Source organism: Cnephaeus nilssonii (genome assembly GCF_951640355.1).
Source record: "Cnephaeus nilssonii genome assembly, chromosome: 7".
Lineage (NCBI taxonomy): Eukaryota > Metazoa > Chordata > Mammalia > Chiroptera > Vespertilionidae > Cnephaeus > Cnephaeus nilssonii.
This window is the reverse complement of record NC_137078.1, coordinates 85,542,058-85,558,795: the sequence shown is the minus strand read 5'-3', so window position 1 is coordinate 85,558,795 and position 16,738 is coordinate 85,542,058. Positions and strand designations below refer to the sequence as shown.

The 16,738-nt window shown below is 39.3% G+C and overlaps 1 protein-coding gene across 13 annotated transcripts in view; it reads left to right on the top strand.

Moving 5' to 3' along the window:
- Nucleotides 1-16,738, top strand: part of EPB41 (erythrocyte membrane protein band 4.1) — a 162,525-nt gene that overhangs the window by 81,158 nt on the left and 64,629 nt on the right. For all 13 annotated transcript variants that reach the window (XM_079776693.1, XM_079776692.1, XM_079776684.1 and 10 more), the window contains exons 5-8: nucleotides 547-589; nucleotides 5,691-5,766; nucleotides 6,463-6,681; nucleotides 15,658-15,745. In XM_079776693.1, coding sequence (XP_079632819.1) covers nucleotides 547-589; nucleotides 5,691-5,766; nucleotides 6,463-6,681; nucleotides 15,658-15,745 — 426 coding nt within the window. The remainder of the gene's footprint in view (nucleotides 1-546; nucleotides 590-5,690; nucleotides 5,767-6,462; nucleotides 6,682-15,657; nucleotides 15,746-16,738) is intronic.

Genomic DNA, 16,738 nt, shown 5'->3' with positions numbered 1-16,738 from the left:
GGCAGATTTTAAGTGAGATTGGAAAACAGTGAAGGGAGAGATTAATGTGGACAAGAATAGTCAGGGGAAACAAAATAGTCATTCAGTAAACATTAACTGAGTACGAACCATGTACCAGATGCTGTGCTGACATAGAAAAGATGGAAAAATAAGATCTGGGTGATGTCAATAACTCTGGTTATAGGCCTCTACTAGTTTTTATAGTGTAATAAAAATAACAGGTGCTTATTTAGCATTTCTTGTTTACTAAGAGCTTTACATATATCAATTCATTTAATCTTCATTCTATAGATGAGGAAACTGAGGTATAGAGATGCCTAAACAGGGACACTCAGCTAGGAAGTAGTGGAGCTGGGATTCCAGCCCAATTGTCTGGCTTCATATTTCTCTGCTTCATGTTTCTATGCTATGTGAAATTAATACAAGAATATTGGAAATGTAGGTTGACCTGGAGGCACTGTTTGAAGATGGTCAGTAATTCTGCTTCTGGCACTCTCTTGTTTATGTTTTGGAAATCTGTATGAATGTGTTTTCTTCTTTTTACAGACATGGCTGGATTCTGCCAAAGAAATAAAAAAGCAGGTTCGTGGTAAGTAAATATTGCCTTTTGTATAATTCTTTCTTTTAGTAGGTCAGCGGATTTCCAACCATTTTCTGGCTGTGGGTCACTTTAGAATCCTGACTGTAGTAGATGGCTTTGAAATTGAGATAAAGCCTTCCCCTGGAAGGAGGAGATTCCATAATAGAGAGATACAGCAGTGGTGGACACTGTTGAGATGTAGGTCAGATCTTGATGATTTTTTTTTTTTTTTTTACAACTAGGCAAAGTTGGGGAAGATAAGAATGGTTGAGAGAATCAGAAGGTGGAAAAGAACAAAGATGAAAAGGGAAAAAGGATAGGGGAGTCAGTTCTCAAAAGGGTAGTGATTGAAACTGTAGCAGCCTTCAATTAGGAGTATGCTGCCTGATCCTGTTCCTTTTAAAATGTTCTGGACTATTGCATTCTAACTGTCTCCATGTTTTCCTCTCTATAGTTCTTTTTGTCCCTTTTTAACATTCTTCTTCCAAATTAAAGTATAAGAATAGATAATAAGAATTCTTTGCCAATGATCCTTTTGACATTTTGGCTTTCTCCTAGCTTCAAACCCTCTAGAACATATTACTGCTGCACACCCTGCTCCAACTAATGTTTAGGAATAGATATTTCTAGGTCAATAAAGTATAATTGGTATTTTATAACCCTAGGCCCAATGGGATGGCTAAAGGATAGAGACTTTCTCCCCAACACTCCATTTGTGACTAGATGTCCTTTTAATTTAGTTTATTTTGAGGAAGCTTCTAGGAACTGAAAGATGTTATTCATCATGATTAGAAGTCTTCACTTTTAATCACATGGAAACAAATTTTTTTATTTGTTTCTTAAAAGAAAACACTTTTATTATGGTGAAATGTTTTCCTTTAGATCCTATTTATAATTATACTAGAGGCCCGGTGCACGAAATTCGTGCACAGTGGTGGGGGGTTCCCCTCAGCCCAGCCTGCATCCTCTCCAGTCTGGGACCCCTTGGGGGATGTCCAACTGCCGATTTAGGCCCGATCCCAGGGATTGGGCCTAAACCAGCATTTGGACATCCCTCTCACAATCTGGGACTGCTGGCTCCTAACTGCTCACCTGCCTGCCTGCCTGATCGCCCCTAACTGCCCCCCCTGCCGGCCTGGTCGCCCCCAACTGCCCCTCCCTGCTGGCCTGGTTGCCCCCAACTGCCCCCCCCACTAGCCTGGTCGCCCTAACTGCCCCCCCCCTTGCCGGCCTGGTTGCCCCTTACTGCCCACCCTGCTGGCTTGGTCGCCCCCAACTGCCCCCCTCTGCTGGCCTGGTCACCCCTTACTGCCCCCCTGCCTGCCTGGTTGCCCCTAACTTCCCCCCGCCGCTGGCTTGATCGCCCCTTACTACCCCCCCTCCGCTGGCCTGGTCGTACCCAACTGCCTCCCCCCACCAGCCTGGTCACCCCCAACTGCCAGCCTGGTTGCTTCTTACTGCCCCCCCCCGCCAGCCTGGTCGCCCCCAACTTCCCCCCTCCGCCTGCCTGGTCGCCCCTCACTGCCCCCCTGCCAGCCTGGTTGCCCTATGCAGCCTGCTGTTCAGTCGTTTTGTCGTCCCTCACTAACCCCCCTATCGGCCTGGTCGCCCCATGCAGCCTGCTGTTCGGTCGTCCGTCTGGTTGTTTTGGTCATGACATCCCCTGGCTTTTTATATATTAAGATTTCTTAAGACAGAGAAATAAAATACTCCTTTGAACTAGCAACTCTCCATATTTGCTCCCAGCCTATAAAATTTTGTTTTAAAATTCAAGTCAAAAAAGTACTCAGCATATTTGAAACATGACCAGAAAAACTTAACTCCTAGCCCCTTTCAATAAAAATACTTTTAATATTCAATTTTACTCAGGAACAAATGATTATACAAGAAGACTCTTTAGGAAGAAATGTTAAAACAGTTTATAATAAGTAGAGAAGAATATCTGGTAGATTATCTTTCTGGTTATAACAAAATCTTTTGCTAAGGAAAAAAACTCAAGTGTTTGTCATTTTTCTTAAATTACAAAAAGAATAAAAAATCCTTACTTCAACATAGGAAAGAAAAACTGTGTTCCTAAAACAAACTTTAATAGAGAATCAAAATGTAAGCATTTCATTTAGCCAAAGAGAAAGAAGATTGATATTTATCTATTGCAAAAGTTTTTTAAAATATATATATTTTTATTGATTTTGGAGAGGAAGGGAGAGGGAGAGAGAGATAGAAACATCAATGATGAGAGAGAATCATTGATTGGCCGCCTCTTGCACACACCCCACTGGGGATCGAGCCTGGAACCTGGGCATGTGCCATGACCGGGAATTGAACCTGGGACCCTTCAGTCCACAGGCCGAAGCTCTGTCCACCGAGCCAAACCAGCTAGGGCTGCAAAAGTTTTTTAAAATTATTTTTCATCATGCAAGTAATGTTTAATCATTGTGAAAAATTTCAACATTATGAAAGTTAATCCTGGAAAAAGTAAAAGGCCCCTAATCCTGTCCTCCAGATTTAAGCACTATTAAATTGGTATAATCTGTAAGATTTTTTTCTAGGCATATGTAGATTCCACCTTTCACAAATACAATTATGCTATAAATTGTTACGTATTATATAATGTATATATTATGCTACATATAGTTTTTAAAATTAATTTTTAAAATAGGCAATATAAAATATATGGCATAAAATTAAAATTAAAAGATGTAAATGAAATAGTACAAGGTAAATCTCTCTTCTACCTCTGTCCTTTAACCGATTCCTTGTGTTTTTTTCAGAGATGTTTTGAGTGTATATATGTGCACACAAACATGTATTCTAATATAAATATGTATTTACATATGTGTGTTTTAATATAAATATCTATTTAACATGTTTTAATATAGGTATTTAATATTTATATGTATTTAATATAAATATGCAATCAGCCCTAGACAGTTTTCTCAGTGGTTAGAGCATTGGCACAGGGCATACTTCATAGACCTAGAACAAACTCATCAAAAATTCATATGGAATAAAAAGACCCTGAATAGCTGCAGCAATCCTGAGAAAGAAGAACAAAGTTGGAGGGATCACAATACCAGATATCAAGCTTTATTACAAAGCCACTGTTCTCAAAACTGCCTGGTACTGGCACAAGAACAGACATATAGACCAATGGAACAGAACAGAGAACCCAGAAATCGACCCAAGCCATTATGTTCAATTAATATTTGACAAAGGAGGCAAGAACATACAATGGAGTCAAGACAGTCTCTTCAATAAATGGTTGTTGGGAAAATTGGACAGAAAAGAATGAAACTAGACCACCAACTTACACCATACACAAAAATAAACTCAAAATGGATAAAGGACTTAAACATAAGACGGGAAACCATTAAAATCTTAGAATAATCCACAGGCAGCAAAATGTCAGACATATATCAGAGCAATATCTTTACCGATACAGCTCCTAGGGCAATAGAAACTAAGGATAAAATAAACAAATGGGACTACATCAAAATAAAAAGCTTCTCCACCGCAAAAGAAACCATCAACAAAACAACAAGAAAGCCCACTGCATGGGAGAACATATTTGCCAATGTTATATCTGATAAGGTTCTAATCTCCAAAATTTATAGAGAACTCATACATCTTAACAAAAGGAAGATAAACAATCCAATTTAAAAAATGGGCAAAGGACCTAAATAGACACTTTTCGAAAGTGGACATATAGAAGGCCAAGAGACATATGAAAACATGCTCAAAGTCACTAATCATCTGAGAGATGCAAATCAAAACGACAATGAGGTACCATCTCACACCTGTCAGAATGGCTATCATCAACAAATCAACAAACGACAAGTGCTGGAGAGGATGTGGAGAAAAAGGAACCCTCATGCACTGCTGGTGGGAATGCAGACTGGTGCAGCCACTGTGGAAAACAGAATGGAGTTTCCTCAAAAAACTAAAAATGGAACTCCCATTTGACCCAGTAATCCCACTTCTAGGAATATAACCAAGAAATCAGAAACACCAATCAGAAAGGATATATGCACCCCTATGTTCATAGCAGCATAATTTACAATAGCTAAGATTTGGAAACAGCCTAAGTGCCCATCAGCAGATGAGTGGATTATAAAACTGTGGTACATCTCTAATGGAATACTACGCTACTGTAAATAAGAAAGAACTCTTACCATTCACAACAGCATGGATGGACATGGAGAGCATTTTGCTAAGCGAAATAAGTCAGTCAGAGAAAGATAAATATCACATGATCTCACTCATTTGTGGAATATAATGAACAACATAAACTGATGAACAAAAGTAGATCCAGAGACAGAGAAACATCGAACAGATCGTCAAACCTAGAGGGAAGGCAGGGGAGGGTTGGGGGGTGTTAAGAGATCAACCAAAGGACTTGTATGCATGCATATAAGCATAACCAATGGACACACACTAGGGGGGTGAAGACATGTGCTGGAGGGTGGGAGTGGCCGGTGAGAGGTCAATGGGGGAAAAAGGAGACATATATAATACTTTAAACAATAAAGAATTTTTAAAAATACTTCATTGCTAAAAAATGCAAACCATCATCTAAACCTGTTGGAAAAATGGTGCCAATAGACTTGCTTGATGCGGGGTTGCCACAAACCTTTAATTTGTAAAACCAAAACCAAACAAAAACATTATCTACAAAGTGCGATAAAGCAAAGTTCAATAAAATGAGGTATGCCTATATAATAATGCTAATAAATAATAATGCTAATGCCAGAAGAGAACATTCATGTATCGTTCATATGACCTCTGAGCACCCATAGTAGTATATAGATCATATTTTGAAAACTATTGATATAAACATGTCTACTTATAAGATGGTTTCATTCTTATTATTTTGCCTATATATTTTAGTCTTTTGTAAATAAAACTATATTAAGTTGAATAAAAGAAAAATTAGACCCTCTGACTTTACCTATTAAGTGGTATCTAAACAAATTTTATAAAAATATCTCATTTACAAAGCATGAAAATATTAAAACCTCAGGGGGAAAAAAAGGAAAAATAGAATATTTTTAGGTATTTCTAACAGAAACTTAAGCATAAGCATAAAATTCTTTTGCGTTTATTTTTACAGGTATCCCTTGGAATTTCACATTTAATGTAAAATTTTATCCACCTGACCCAGCACAGTTAACAGAAGATATAACAAGGTAAACAATTTACTAATAGTTAAATATGTAATAAGTAATTCTCATTATCATAAACTCTGGGAATTTCTCTTCAGAATTGAAGGAAAATGTTGAGCTATTAAACATAAGATAAAAAGTTTCTGATCATATTCTAGTGAAAATGTATCAATAATGTCATCTTTGAATATGAAGGGCAATGTCTACATTTGGCAAAGCAGTATGAAAAGGCCCAATTTCAGAGCCAACCAGCCTTTATTACTACCTAACATTGAGCAAGCTTACCTTTTGAGGCTGACTCCTCATCTTATAATCTAGCAATAATTTCCTCCCTCACAAATTATTTTTGTGAAAGTTAGATGAGTTAATATGTGTATGGTTCTTACTGCACTCAACAAATCATTAGTTTCTTTACCTCCTTCAGACTTTCCCTCTTTTCTTTCTAAACTTCTTTCCAACAATGACTCCAACATAGTTACAGTTTAAAAAAAACATGGGAAGTTTTCAAACACACAGAAAAGAACAAATAACAGTGCAAGAAGCAACCATAAACCCACTACCTAGATTGAACAATTATTAATATTATCTCATATTTACTTAATCACTTTTTTCCCCTCTCTTCTCTTTTTTCTTCTCTCTTCCCTCTTCTTCCTTTTTCTCTCTCTATATTTTGTAATTGTTGTTGCTGACATGATAACATCTTTTCTCTTTTGGCTATAGGTATTATTTATGTCTTCAACTTCGACAAGACATAGTTGCAGGACGCCTGCCATGTTCCTTTGCAACTTTAGCATTATTAGGTTCTTATACCATCCAGTCTGAGCTGGGCGATTATGACCCTGAACTCCATGGTGCGGATTATGTTAGTGATTTTAAACTGGCCCCAAATCAGACCAAGGAACTTGAAGAGAAAGTCATGGAACTGCATAAGTCATACAGGTAAATATGTCTCCAGGGTTTGTTCAGTGTTTGTTTTGGCAGTAAGTTTAAACCCTTTACCTGGTCTTAATTTGCTGTTTGCTTTAGTGGGAACTGGTGCCATAGAATGAGTCAGCATGAGCTCAATTCCCTCCCAATTTATTAAGTCATTTAAGTCCTCTGATCTCAGTTTTCTCATAAGAGAAATGGGTGCTGCATTGTAGGAGAAAACGAAATGAGCTAATATATGTAAAGTACTAAGCACAGTGTCTCTGGAAATAGTAGATGCTCAATAAATGGTAGCTATTAATATTACTAGAGGCCTGGTGCACAAAATCCATGCACTGGCGGGGGGGGAGGGACGAGTGTCCCTCAGCCCGGCCTGCGCCCTCTCGCAGTCTGGGAGACCTTGGGAGATGTCCAAGTGACGACTTAGGTCTGCTCCCCACGTGAGCCTAAGCCTAAGCCGTCAGTTGGACATCCTTAGCGCTGTCGTGGAGGTGGGAGGCGGGAGAGGCTCCCACCACTGCTGCTGAGCTCGCCAGCCATGAGCCCGGTTCAGGGCTTCTGGCTGAGCGGCGCTCCCCCTGTGGGAGCACACTGACCACCAGGGGGCAACTCTTGCATTGAGTGTCTGCCCCATGGTGGTCAGTGCGTGTCATAGCATAGCGACCAGTTGTTCTGCTGTTTGGTTGATTTGCATATTAGCCTTTTATTATATAGGATTGCTATACCTTATTTTTTCAAATTTTAAACTTATACTATATTACGTGTCTTGAGATTCTAGTGCAGGGTTTCTTAACTTGGGGTCTGTATACATGGATAGACTTCAGAGGGCCCATGAAACCCCTGGAGGTATTTTTAAAAGTCTTCATTAAAGTTACTGCTTTTTCTCATGGAAATAATTGGTAATGTTGGGAGGTAGCAAAATACATTGATCAAAAGCAGGATTTATGGTCATACTGAGCTGGATTATATTTTTGGCTCTGCTTGGTCCTGTCCTTGGGACTTTGGGTCATTCATTTAATTTCTCTGAGCCTCAGGTTTTTTATGTCTGGTGGAGATTATTTACCTCAGAGGAAATAGGGTGGTTGATAGAATTAGGAAAGATAATGTGTGGAAAAACTTAATACAATGTCTTACATAGTAAAAATTTAATAAAAGTTAGCTAATATTAAAGTGCCAATATAATTTGTGTTTCTTTCTACCATACATCCCATATTTGACTTGCTATAACTAAATTTTGCAAGCTGCTTTAGCATACTAAGGTGAATGTCTGATCTTGGCCTTGAGTTAGTACCCTCAGTTATGGTTGGCATGAGTAGGTTACAATGTTCCAGAAGGTCACACTGCTGAGAAATCCAGAATAGTCTTATAGGCTTTACATGGTACTAACAAGTATTCTGTCTAGACATTGAACAATCTTGTTTTCCTTGGAGTGGTTCCAATAGGATTGCATGCATTGAGATGCTTTGAGTAAGAGACCTTTAACTCAAGTTGCCCCAGTTCTGGCTGCCTTATTGCCCCTGTAGTGTACATCAGTCATGAGAACCATAAGGATTTTAAGTCTACAACATATATAGCAATAGCCTTGTAAGAATAACCCTATTCTCATGGGGTCACCTATTTCCAAAGAAACACTGATATCTAGGACCCCGTAAATATACCATTTTCAACTTGTTAATGATTATAACTTAAGGATCTTACATTATCCTTAAATATATTTTTAATACTTTTATTTATTTCTGATTATGATTCTAGAAAATTTTATATGTATAAAATATATATATTCACACACATATCCATGCAAAAACAAATAATAGAAAGAAACAATCAGTTAATGTAATTTGATTTGTTAGAATGTCAGGATTGTAGGAGAATGCTCTTTTTAGTTTAAAAATAATTTTTATTATTGATAGTATAATCTTGGGCAATCAGTAAAATAGTAAAAGAAAATATTTTACTGTTGCTGTGTAGCCAAACAGCAGATGGTGTCAGATTATGATTGATGCCTTAAATCTATCTCTGATGATTTTTTAATGGTTATTTGATCATAATAGAATCTCAGGTTATCCAATGCTTGATTCTCCTTTGTAGCATTGTTACGCAATCATCATCATAACTAGAGGCCTGATCACGAAATTAGTACAAGGGGCTCAGCCCTCGCAGCCCTGGCTGGCTTTCACAGCCTCAGCCGGCCCGTGCAGCACCCGCTTCCTCCAGAAGGTCATCTGGACAGTCTCACTGCTATTCGGTCTAATTAGCATATTAGCTCTTTATTATATCCTATCTAATAAAATAGTAATATGCTAATTGACTGTCACTCAAACACACAAGATGGCCGCCCCCATGTGCTTAAAGATGGCTGCCCCCATGTGGACACAAGATGGCCACCACAAGATGGCCAGCAGGGGAGGGCAGTTGGGAGGGACCAATCCTGCAAGGGAGGGCAGTTGTGGGCCATCAGGCCAGCAGGGGAGGGCAGTTGGGAGAGACCAGGCCTACAGGGGAGGACAGTTGGGGGGGGGGGACCAGGCCTGCAGGGTAGGGCAGTTGAGGGAGACCAGGCCTGCAAGGGAGACCAGGCCAGCAGGGGAGGGCAGTTGGCAGGGACCAGGCCTGCAAGAGAGGGCAGTTGGGGGGGGGGGACCAGGCCTGCAGGGAGAGCAGTTTGGGGGGACCAGGCCTGCAAGGGAGGGCAGTTGGGGGGGACCAGGCCTGCAGGGTAAGGCAGTTGGGGGGGACCAGGCCTGCAAGGGAGGACAGTTGGCGGGGACCAGGCCTGCAAGGGAGGACAGTTGGCGGGGACCAGGCCTGCAGGGGAGGATAGTTGTGGGGGACCAGGCCAGCAGGGGAGGGCAGGTAGGGGCAATCAGGCCGACAGGGGAGCAGTTAGGCGTTGATCAGGCTGGCAGGGGAGTGGTTAGGGGGAGATCCAGTCTGGCAGGCAGAAGCGGTTAGGGGCAATCAGGCAGGCAGGCAGGCGAGTGGTTGGGAGCCCCAGTCCTGGATTGTGAGAGAGATGTCCGACTGTCAGACTGGGCCTAAACGGGCAGTTGGACATCCCTCGAGGGGGTCTCAGATTGGAGAGAGTGCAGGCTGGGCTGAGGGACACCCCCTCCTCCTGTGCACAAATTTCGTGCACTGGGCCTCTAGTAGGATTATAAGCAGCTAATTATTGTGTATTATTATGTGCCAGATATTATGCTGAGCACTTTACATACAATATCACATTTAATCTTTATAACCACTTTTTGAGTTAGGCCAGCCTTGTGGTCTTCAAGACTTTTTTAAGGTTAAAATTATTTTTATAACAATACTAAGATGGTATTTGCCTTGTTCACTGTGTTGAAATGGATGGAGCACAAATAAAGGCAATGACTTCAAACTGTACTAGTTGTTATATTCTTTACAGACAGGCACTTTTATTTTACTTTTTAACTTGAAGTTAGAAATAAGACTGAAAGGGCCAGTTCACTTAGAAATTTTCTTGATGAGGAAGTAAAAAGTATTAATTTTATTAAATCTTAAATACATTTCTATGTAATATTCTTTGTGGTTAAATGGGACCTACACACAAAGCAGTTATGCTATATACTGAGGTACAACAGTTGTCTTGAGGAAAGCATCTGTGTAATTGTTTCGAGTTGTGAGCTGAATTAGCCACTTTTTTTTTTTTTTAATCTTCACCTGAGGATATTTCTTCCATTGATCTTTAGAGAATGCAAGAGGACCAATGGATATGGTTCAGTTGATGTTCTGTTAGGTAGACGGGTAGATTGAGCAATAGTGGATCTCCATGACTAGAACATTTTGCAGTCTGTCATCTTGGAATTTACTTCCTCCTTTTTAGAACAATTTGTAACCCTCACAAACAGAAAGCCAATTGGTTATATATAGAAGGTTTGTTTTTTGTTTTGTTAATCCTCACCCGGGGATATTTTTTCCATTGATTTTTTAGAGAATCAAAGAGAAGGGGAGAGATACAGAGAGAGAAACATCAATGTGAGAGGGCCGGGGATCGAGCCTGCCACCGAGGTACATGCCCTTGACCGGAATCGAACTGGGGACCCTTCAGTCTGCAGGTCGATGCTCTGTCCACCGAGCCAAATGGGGATTTTAATTATGTCCAACAACATGACATTTTAACCAATCCAAAGAAACTTCTGCTTGAGCAGAGCATTTACTAGGCATGGAAAAGCACAAGCAAATACCACCCTGCTCCTCAGATAAGGCAGAGATAGCCACTTACATGGAACTCTTAGTAATGGCCCTGTGCCCAGACAGAGACTTTGAAGCTATAATTAACACTTTAAATTTACACGAACACATCAAGCTTTAAAAATTAATTGCCCTCCATTTATGGATAGTAGGACTTGTTAGTTGTCCCCCTGAATTATTTGAAATCACAGTCCTTAATTAAGAGATGCAAGAAACATTATTAAACGTCTGTCACATAACATTGGAACTCACTGGCTATATATCCTGACCCCACTTGCTCAAAATAAATACAGGGAAACTTTGTTCTAACTTTCTTTTTTAATGAGCAAGAGTTAACCAGTGTCAGCCGAAACCGGGTTTGGCTCAGTGGATAGAGCGTTGGTCTGCAGACTGAGAGGTCCCAGTTTCGATTCCGGTCAAGGGCATATACATTGGTTGCGGGCACATCCCCAGTAGGGGGTGTGCAGGAGGCAGCTGGTCGATGTTTCTCTCTCATCGATGTTTCTAGCTTTCTATCCCTCTCCCTTCCTCTCTGTAAAAAATCAATAAAATATATATATATATATAAAAAAAAAGAGTTAACCAGTGTCAAAGCTTCCTGGTTAGGTACTTTGCAGGCTGCAGTACTTTCAAGAAGTAAATTATTAGGTGGTATTTAATAAATTCATGACACTACTCTTAATGGTTTAGAGATACCTAATCTCTTTCCAGCTAATTTGTTATTACTTTCAAGAGTCTTGGAAAACCTGGGAAAAGCCATGATCTTTAAAATTTTAAGTTAAAAATACTTTAAGTTTGATATATGATATTACATTTAGAAAATGTTATATTTACATGCACAGATGTCTGTGGATGGTGGGATTATAGGAGATTTTTTTCCTGTGTTCCTAATGATACTTTCCAAATTTTATACAATGAACATGTATGGTTTTTATAATCAGAAAAGGCTTCCTCAAACAATTTTGTTTTAAAACCAATAGGTGGGACAGAGCAAGATTGTCATACGTGCAGAAGGGCAGTCTGGCTGGCGATATTCAGGCCTAAGCAGGGTGGGGAGAGTGTTCATGGGGATGAGTGTGCAGCCTGGCATGAAAAGTCAGAGCTCATATAGGATAAAGAAGTCCGTCATATGTTAGTTGGTAAAGCAGAATGAGAAAGGCATCCACATGGGGCTAAGGCCTGCATCGGGTGGAGGGCACCCATATGGTTGGTACCTGATACAGGGTGTTGAAGCCTGAGTAGGATGAAGAAGATGGCCATGGCTTTAGCCAGTCTGGCTCAGTGGATAGAGCGTAGGCCTGCAGACTAAATGATCCCAGGTTTGATTCTGGTCAAGGGCACATGCCTGGGTTGTGGTCTCCATCCCCAGTAGGGGACGTGCAGGAGGCAGCCAATCAATGATTCTCTTTCATCTTCCAAAGGTTAAGATTATGAAACAAAGATTAAGGAACTGTTCCAGACTGAAGAAGACTAAAGAGACATGAACTAAATGAAACTTGTGTTGCTAATCTGGATCCTTTGACTATACAGAACATTTTTGAAACTGGCTAACCTTGAATGGAGTCTGGGGGTTAGATGGCAGTATGTATTAATATTTCCTGCCCAGCCAGTGTTGCTCAGTGGTTGAGTGTCAACCTATGAACCAGGAGGTCACAGTTCCATTCCTGGTCAGGGCACATGCCCAGGTTGCAGGCTCAATCCCTAGTAGGGGGTGTGCTGGAGGCAGCCGATCAATGATTCTCCATCATCATTGATGTTTCTATCTCTCTCTCTCTCTCTTCCTCTTCCTTCCTCTCTGAAATCAATAAGAATATATTTTAGAAAATATTTCCTAGTTTTGATAACTATATTGAGGTTATATAGGAGAATGTTCTTGTTTATAGGAATTACATACTAAAATATTTGGAAGTGATGGGTCATCAGGTTGACAATTTACTCTCATGGTTCAGGAAAATATTACTAGTAATTATAGGTAACTTAAAAATTTATTTTTCAATTACAGTTTACATTCAGCATTACCTTGTATTAGTTTTCATATTATAGGTAACTTTTAAGTTTAAGTGTGTTTCAAAATTTTTAAATTATATTATTTTAAACTAACAGGAAAGTTATATCTTTATTTTTATTTATTTATTTTTATTTTTTTAAGTATATTTTATTGATTTTTTACAGAGAGGAAGGGAGAGGGATAGAGAATTAGAAACATCGATGAGAGAGAAACATCGATCAGCTGCCTCTTGCACTCCCCGTACTGGGGATGTGCCCACAACCAAGGTACATGCCCTTGACTGGAATCGAACCTGGGACCCTGCAGTCCGCAGGCCAATGCTCTATCCACTGAGCCAAACCGGTCAGGGCTATTTTATTTTATTTTTTAAATATATTTTTATTGATTTCAGGGTGGAGGGAAGAGGGAGAGATAGAAACATCAATGATGAGAGGGAATCATTGATTGGCTGACTCCTCCCTCCCACCCCTCCCCCCCGCCCTCTCCCCGCCCTCTCCCCTCCCCTCGTCCCCCCCCCTCTCCAGGCATGTGCCCTTGACTGGAATCGAACCTGTGTCCCTTCAGTCCGCAGGCTGACATTCTATCCACTGAGCCAAACCGGCTATGGTGGAAAGTTATATCTTTAAATTTAAAGATCTCTTCTTACTACCTGCCCATAATACACTTTTAAAGCATGCTAATCAGAAAAGCATTTGACCATATAGTTTGAAATTTAAATCTGAACTCAAATTGATTGACCCCATTAATATCCCTTAGAGTTGGAGGAGTATAGGGAAGATTTTATCATAATTGTTTTAAAATTTGTCTTCAAATTCAAGTGGTCAAAATTATTTCTCTTTTATGAGCTGCATAAGGTATATCACTGTTGCAATAAAAAAAATAAACATTTATATTTTACAAAGCAGTTTTACAGCCATTACCTAATTTTGTCCTACCAGTCACATTCATTCAGCAAAGAAAAAATTAATTATTGTATTGATTTTGATTTTATAGTTCAGATATTGAAGAAGACACCAGGTCACTACTTTTTCAGTGTAGGAGCCAGGATTCCAGTTCAAGCAATATAACTTGAGTCCTGACTAAATCCTGCTGCCTTAAACAAGGAGTCATAACTTGCCCATGACTATGTGATCCCTCAGGACCTTTTTTTTTTCATCAGCAAAATTAAAGTGTTGGACTCTGCAATTTTCAAGCTCCATTCCAGATTCAAAATCCTAAAATTCGCCCAGCCCGGTGTGATTCAGCGATTGAGCGATGGAGCATTGACCCAGGAACCAAGAGGTCACTGGTTCGATTCTGGTCAGGGCATAAGCCCTGGTTGCACTGGATCCTCAGTAGGGGCATGCAGGAGGCAGCCAATTGAGATTCTCTCTCATCATTAATGTTTCTATCTCTTTCTCCCTCTCCCTTTCTCTCTGAAATCAATAAAAACATATACACTGAGTGGCCAGATTATTATGATCTCTGAATGCATAATAATCTGGCCACTCAGTGTATATTTTAAAAATCCTAAAATTCAAGCCATAGATAATAGTAACTACAAAAACCATGAAATGACTCTTATATCTATAAAGTATATAACTTATGTGGGGTGGAAAAACTATAAAACTTTCCTGTTTTTTAATGACTTGACTATACAGATTTGTAAATGTCTTAATTTTCTTTTCTCCAATTTCAGATCTATTAATAAATAGAATTCAGGTGTGACAGTGGAGTGCTTGTGAAAAGCAGTTTATTCAGGGAGGCTGTGACATGAACAATTCTGCTCCTCTCTCCTGAGATTTTTTTTTTTTTTTTTTGGTTGTTGTTCCAAGGAACCCTTTGTTCTTTTTAATGAGGGTAAAGACAGATGGGTTTGAAAGAGACTTTTCCTCCTGTTAAATGAATAGGCCAGTGCTGCTTTGTATAGCTCGAGGCAGTCTTATGGGAAACAGGCATTTCCATGATTTTTGTTTGGGGTTGTGGGTGCATTGTTGTTGCTGTGAAGTTATATTTGATTGGTCTGAATTGTGCAGCACTAGGAGTGATATCTTTCTCTTCAACATAACTGCTCATGAGATCTTTTTTGGGGGAAAAAGGAAGTTAAAAAGGAGAAGGAAAGACCATCACAGTGAGTGTTTAGGCAATGAGACTGATTGTTTTCAAACAAATCAAGTTCATTATATGCCTAGTAATGAAGACATCTTAATAACAGAGAAAGCAGCTCCATTATCTACATGCTTCTATTAACCAATTTATTTTGTTTAGATCAGTGGGCAGGAACACCATCTGTTAGAATTTTTTTTTTTCATCAAGCCTGTCCTCATTAAGAGTCTCCAGTTAAGTAACTTCAGCTGCCCTTCTGGTTAATTTTCATAGTAACTCAATTCAGGGGTATGGAGAGAAAAAAGCAGCTAAGAAGATATTGTAAATTGTACCATGCCCTCAGAGGATTTAATTTAGTCACCCCTTTAGCAAGAAAAATTAGTGGGAGGAGAGGAAGGGGCAGAACTGATGGTGAATGAGGCTGCTTTAAGGAAATTGGTTAGTAGGATTTTTTTTTTTTTACTTTTTTTTTTTCCTGATAGCTTTTTGGTGGACTTTCTGTTGTTCTAAGATCTCTTATTTTAAGAGTCATTTTCCATAATATTCTTCTTTCAGAACTATGACCTATACATACATATTGGTATATATGTTTATATGTTTATATAAAATACAGTTATACAAATGTTACTGCAAATGTTGACACTGTGACACTGAAAGGGTTTTAAATTTGTATTCTTTCAAAGGTCCATGACTCCAGCTCAAGCTGACCTGGAATTTCTTGAGAATGCCAAAAAGTTGTCTATGTATGGTGTTGACCTTCATAAAGCAAAGGTAATAACTTCGGCCTTTATTAACATGCATGTATCAGACCTGTGCCATATAATACTTCTCACCAACCTTTATCTGGGGTTATTATTATAAAACATTCTAAAGAGAGAAGAGTTCTTGTTAGACTTTTAAGTCTATGAATTGAATCAATCAAGTGTATCAAGTATTAAAATGAATTGCCCCTTTGTAATTCCACCATTAGAATTCAAGTTTCGCATCCAAGCTATCAAAATATATAACATCTAGAGCAAAAGAAATTGTTTTCCTAAAATACAGATATATTTGAAAATGTTGCGTGGCATCCGCGTATGTTTCACAGCCAATGTCACATATGTCCGAATTGGAGTGTTTACTAACTATGCAGATTCCTAAACTCCTCCCAGTTTTACTGAATTATTTTGGAGGAAAGGCTAAATTTCTAGATTTAATAAGCATCCCAAATGATTCTCATCTATGTTTGAATCTGAGAACCATTGGCCTAAGGTAGTAGTTCTCAAAGTGTGATCTCTGAACCAGCATTTAGCATTATTGAGGAACTTGTTAGAAATGCACACTCCAGGCCCCATCCCAGAATTACTGAATAAGAAACTTTGTGGGTAGAACCCAGCAATCTGCTTAATCAGTCTTTCCAGGTGATTCTAGTGCACATGGCATGAACAATAGTGGCTCATTTGAGAACCACTGGGTTATGATATTGGAAACTTGAGCTCTAATCCTAGTTCTGTTTAATACAACATAATAGAATGAATACTTAAGGGCAGATGCTTGACTTCTCTCATCTTCAGCTACTGAAATGGCTGGGAGGTTGAGGAGTTTGTGAGGGAAAGGGCTCAAGGGATGATCAGAGTTTCATAGAGGAACTTAACTAGGATGCATGAAGAGGGGACTTAAAACGATGTCCAATGAGAAACAAGCAAAGGAATAGGGATACTTAGCCCACAGAAGAGAAAGTTGGGAAGACATAATATCCTGTCTTCATGCATTTAAAGGATTGGT